Source organism: Salvelinus sp. IW2-2015, unplaced genomic scaffold (assembly GCF_002910315.2).
Source record: "Salvelinus sp. IW2-2015 unplaced genomic scaffold, ASM291031v2 Un_scaffold1352, whole genome shotgun sequence".
Classification (NCBI taxonomy): domain Eukaryota; kingdom Metazoa; phylum Chordata; class Actinopteri; order Salmoniformes; family Salmonidae; genus Salvelinus; species Salvelinus sp. IW2-2015.
In genome coordinates, this window is record NW_019942855.1 from 256,181 (window position 1) to 259,588 (window position 3,408).

Here is a 3,408-nt window from a genome sequence, read left to right on the forward strand (position 1 = left end):
ACACACACACACACACACACACACACACACACACACACACAAAGATCCTAGATTGAAATTGCAGGCATCTTCTCATGTTTTCCTTCTTCCTTCTCTCAAGGATTCTATTCACCAGCACCTGAGATCTGACCGTTCCTACACCTCCTCCCTTCCCCCGGTCCCAGGCCCCTGGCCCCTAACCACGGACTACCTGCTGATATACCTCTCAACATACACCACCACTAAACGTAATCTGAGCTGTTACAAGCTGTTACAAAGGTGTTRCTAACTGCCACAGGGACTCACTGTTGAGGTCACAGCCCAGCAGCTCCATGCGAAGAGCAGGGTTCCTCTGGATGGTGACAGGATGCAGTCTGATGTAGCGCCCCAGGATTGGGGGAAACAGATGGTTCTCCTTCACCTTTGAGCCATCCAGGTTACCGTTAAATATCTGAAATAAACAGAAGTCAATAGTAAGTACAAGAGGTAGCATTGTAGTATTTGTGTTCATGTTAAATTAGTGTGTGCCCCCTTTAAGAGCGCTAACAGGAGGGAGAAACAGAACATACAATTTAAGAGTACAGGACAAAATGTAAATAAACAAGCACAGGGTTCACATATTCCTCACACTGGATTCCCCTCTTATTACTAAGCCATCAGAGTCTAAGCCCCATCCAAGCCTACTTAAGCAATAAGGCACGAGGGGGTGTGGTATATTGGCCATATACCACAAACCCCRYASGTGCCTTTTTGTAATTATAAACTGGTTACCAATGTAATTAGAGCAGTAAAAATACATGTTTTGACATACACGTGGTATATGGAATGATATACCACGTCTGTCAGCCAATCAGCATTCAGGGCTCGAACCACCCAGTTTATAATAATCTATATGGAATTGTTTTAAGAAGGTCATACCAAGGATCGTTTAGCTATTTGATTTGGAATTTTAAGACKCCTTGAACTAGCCCATTCAAATGCATAGAATAACAGATRCACTACATTGAACAACAGATAGTCCCCCCCAACAAAAATCTAAATGAAGTTTGTTCTGAAGAGTCTGTCCTACATCTGAGAGATATAAGAAATATCAGGAAACTTTTTGGGGGGGTATTTAATATATTTTTGGCATTAAACAGTCTCCATATATTTCCAATCTTTTAAAAAAACTGGTACCTGGGGACATTCAGACGAGTCTTGTGAGGCCTGTGGGCATCCTAGTGCAGAACAACCAACATGTACATGTTCGTGAGAGTCTCATCTTTCCACAGAGGGGCATCACCTTTGCACACATATTAGTGTGTAGCACAAACGGTTCGGACGCTACAGACAGAAGTTGGTAGATCGACTGTACCAACTTAAGACGAGTGGAGTTCGTAGAGCAAAACAGAGAATAAATTCGTGTTRGTGAGAGTCTCATCTTTCCATATAGGGGTCATAATAGTTTGCAGGCCAAACCGTTCGGATGCTACAGATGATTTTGTGAGAAGACCGATTTCCGGGATGTCTCATGGTCTGACAAACACCGCTCTAGCTCTGTCACCTTTCACCGCAGATGCAGAAGTGACGGCATTTTATTTTTTTCACCTTTATTTAACCAGGAAGGCCAGTTGAGAACAAGTTCTCATTTACAACTGCGACCTGGCCAAAATAAAGCAAAGCAGTGCGACACAAACAACAACACAGAGTTACACATGGAATAAACCAACATACAGTCAATAACACAATAGAAAAGTCTATATACAGTGTGTGCGAATTAAGTAAGATTAGGGAGGTAAATAGGTAGGGAGATAAATTGGCCATATTGGCAAAATAATTACAATTTAACAATTAAACACTGGAGTGATATATGTYCAGAAGATGACTGTGCAAGTAGAGATACTGTGGTGCAAAGGAGCAAAGAAATAAATAAATAACAATATGGGGATGAGGTAGTTGGGTGGGCTATTTACAGAGGGGCTATGTACAGGTGCAATGATCTGTAAGCTGCTCTGACAGATGATGCTTAGTGAGGGAGATATGAGTCTCCAGCTTCAGTGACTTTTGCAGTTCATTCCAGTCATTGGCAGCAGAGAACTGGAAGGAAAGCAGCCAAAGGAGTAATTGGCTTTGGGGGTGACCAGTGAGATATACCTGCTGGAGCGCGTGCTACGGGTGGGTGCTACGATCGGTTYAWGAGCATGCATTTAGTTTTACTTGCATTTAAGAGCAGTTGGGGGCCACGGAAGGAGTGTTGTATGGCATTGAAGCTCGTCTGGAGGTTAGTTAACACAGTGTCCAAAGAAGGGCCAGAAGTATACAAAATGGTGTTGTCTGCGTAGAGGTGGATCAGAGAATCACCAGCAGCAAGAGCGACATAATTGATGTATACAGAGAAAAGAGTCGGCCTGAYAATTGAACCATATGGCACCCCCATAGAGACTGCCAGAGGCCCGGACAACAGGCCCTCCGATTTGACACACTGAACTCTGTCTGAGAAGTAGCTGGTGAACCAGGCGAGCAAGTCCTTTGAGAAACCAAGGCTGTTGAGTCTGCCGATAAGAATGCGATGATTGACAGTCGAAAGCCTTGGCCAGGTCGATGAATACGGCTGCACAGTATTGTCTTTAATCGATGGCGGTTATGATGTCGTTTAGGACCTTGAGCGTGGCTGAGGTGCACCCATGACCAGCTCGGAAACCATATTGCATAGGTACAGTGGGATTGGAAATGATCGATGATCTGTTTGTTAACTTGGCTGCCTTAGAAAGGCAGGGTAGGATAGATATAGGTATGTAACAGTTTGGGTCTAGAGTGTCTCCCCCTTTGAAGAGGGGGATGACTGTGGCAGCTTTCCAATCTTTGGGGATCTCAGACGATACAAAAGAGAGGTTGAACAGGCTAGTAATAGGGGTTGCAACAATTGTGGCAGATAATTTTAGAAAGAGAGGGTCTCGATTGTCTTGCCCAGCTGATTTGTAGGGGTCCAGATTTTGCAGCTCTTTCCGAACATCATCTATCTGGATTTGGGTGAAAGAGAAATGGGGGAGGCTTGGGCAAGTTGCTGTGGGGGGTGCAGAACTGTTTATTTTTGATTATGGTAGATTCATCGGTGGTGACAGTGTTTCCTGGCCTCAGTGCAGTGGTCAGCTGGGAGGAGGTGCTCTTATTCTCCATGGACTTTAACTTTTTGGAGTTTGTGCTACAGGATGCAAATTTCTGTTTGAAAAAGTTAGCCTTTGCTTTCCTATCTGGCTGTGTATATTGGTTCCTAACTTCCCTGAAATGTTGCATATCGCGGGGGCTATTCGATGCTAATGCAGTACGCCACAGGATGTTTTTGTGCTGGTCAAGGGCAGTCAGGTCTGGAGTGAACCAAGGGCTATATCTGTTCCTGGTTCTACATTTTTTGAATGGGGCATGCTTATTTAAGATGGTGAGGAAAGCACA

General features: G+C 44.2%; 1 protein-coding gene across 1 annotated transcript in view; it reads right to left on the reverse strand.

Annotated features, from left to right (window-relative positions):
- LOC112070531 (coagulation factor V) overlaps nt 1-3,408 on the reverse strand; it is a 17,163-nt gene that overhangs the window by 11,665 nt on the left and 2,090 nt on the right. The window contains exon 4 of the mRNA XM_024137956.2: nt 286-430. Within this exon, the coding sequence (XP_023993724.2) occupies nt 286-430 (145 nt within the window). The remainder of the gene's footprint in view (nt 1-285; nt 431-3,408) is intronic.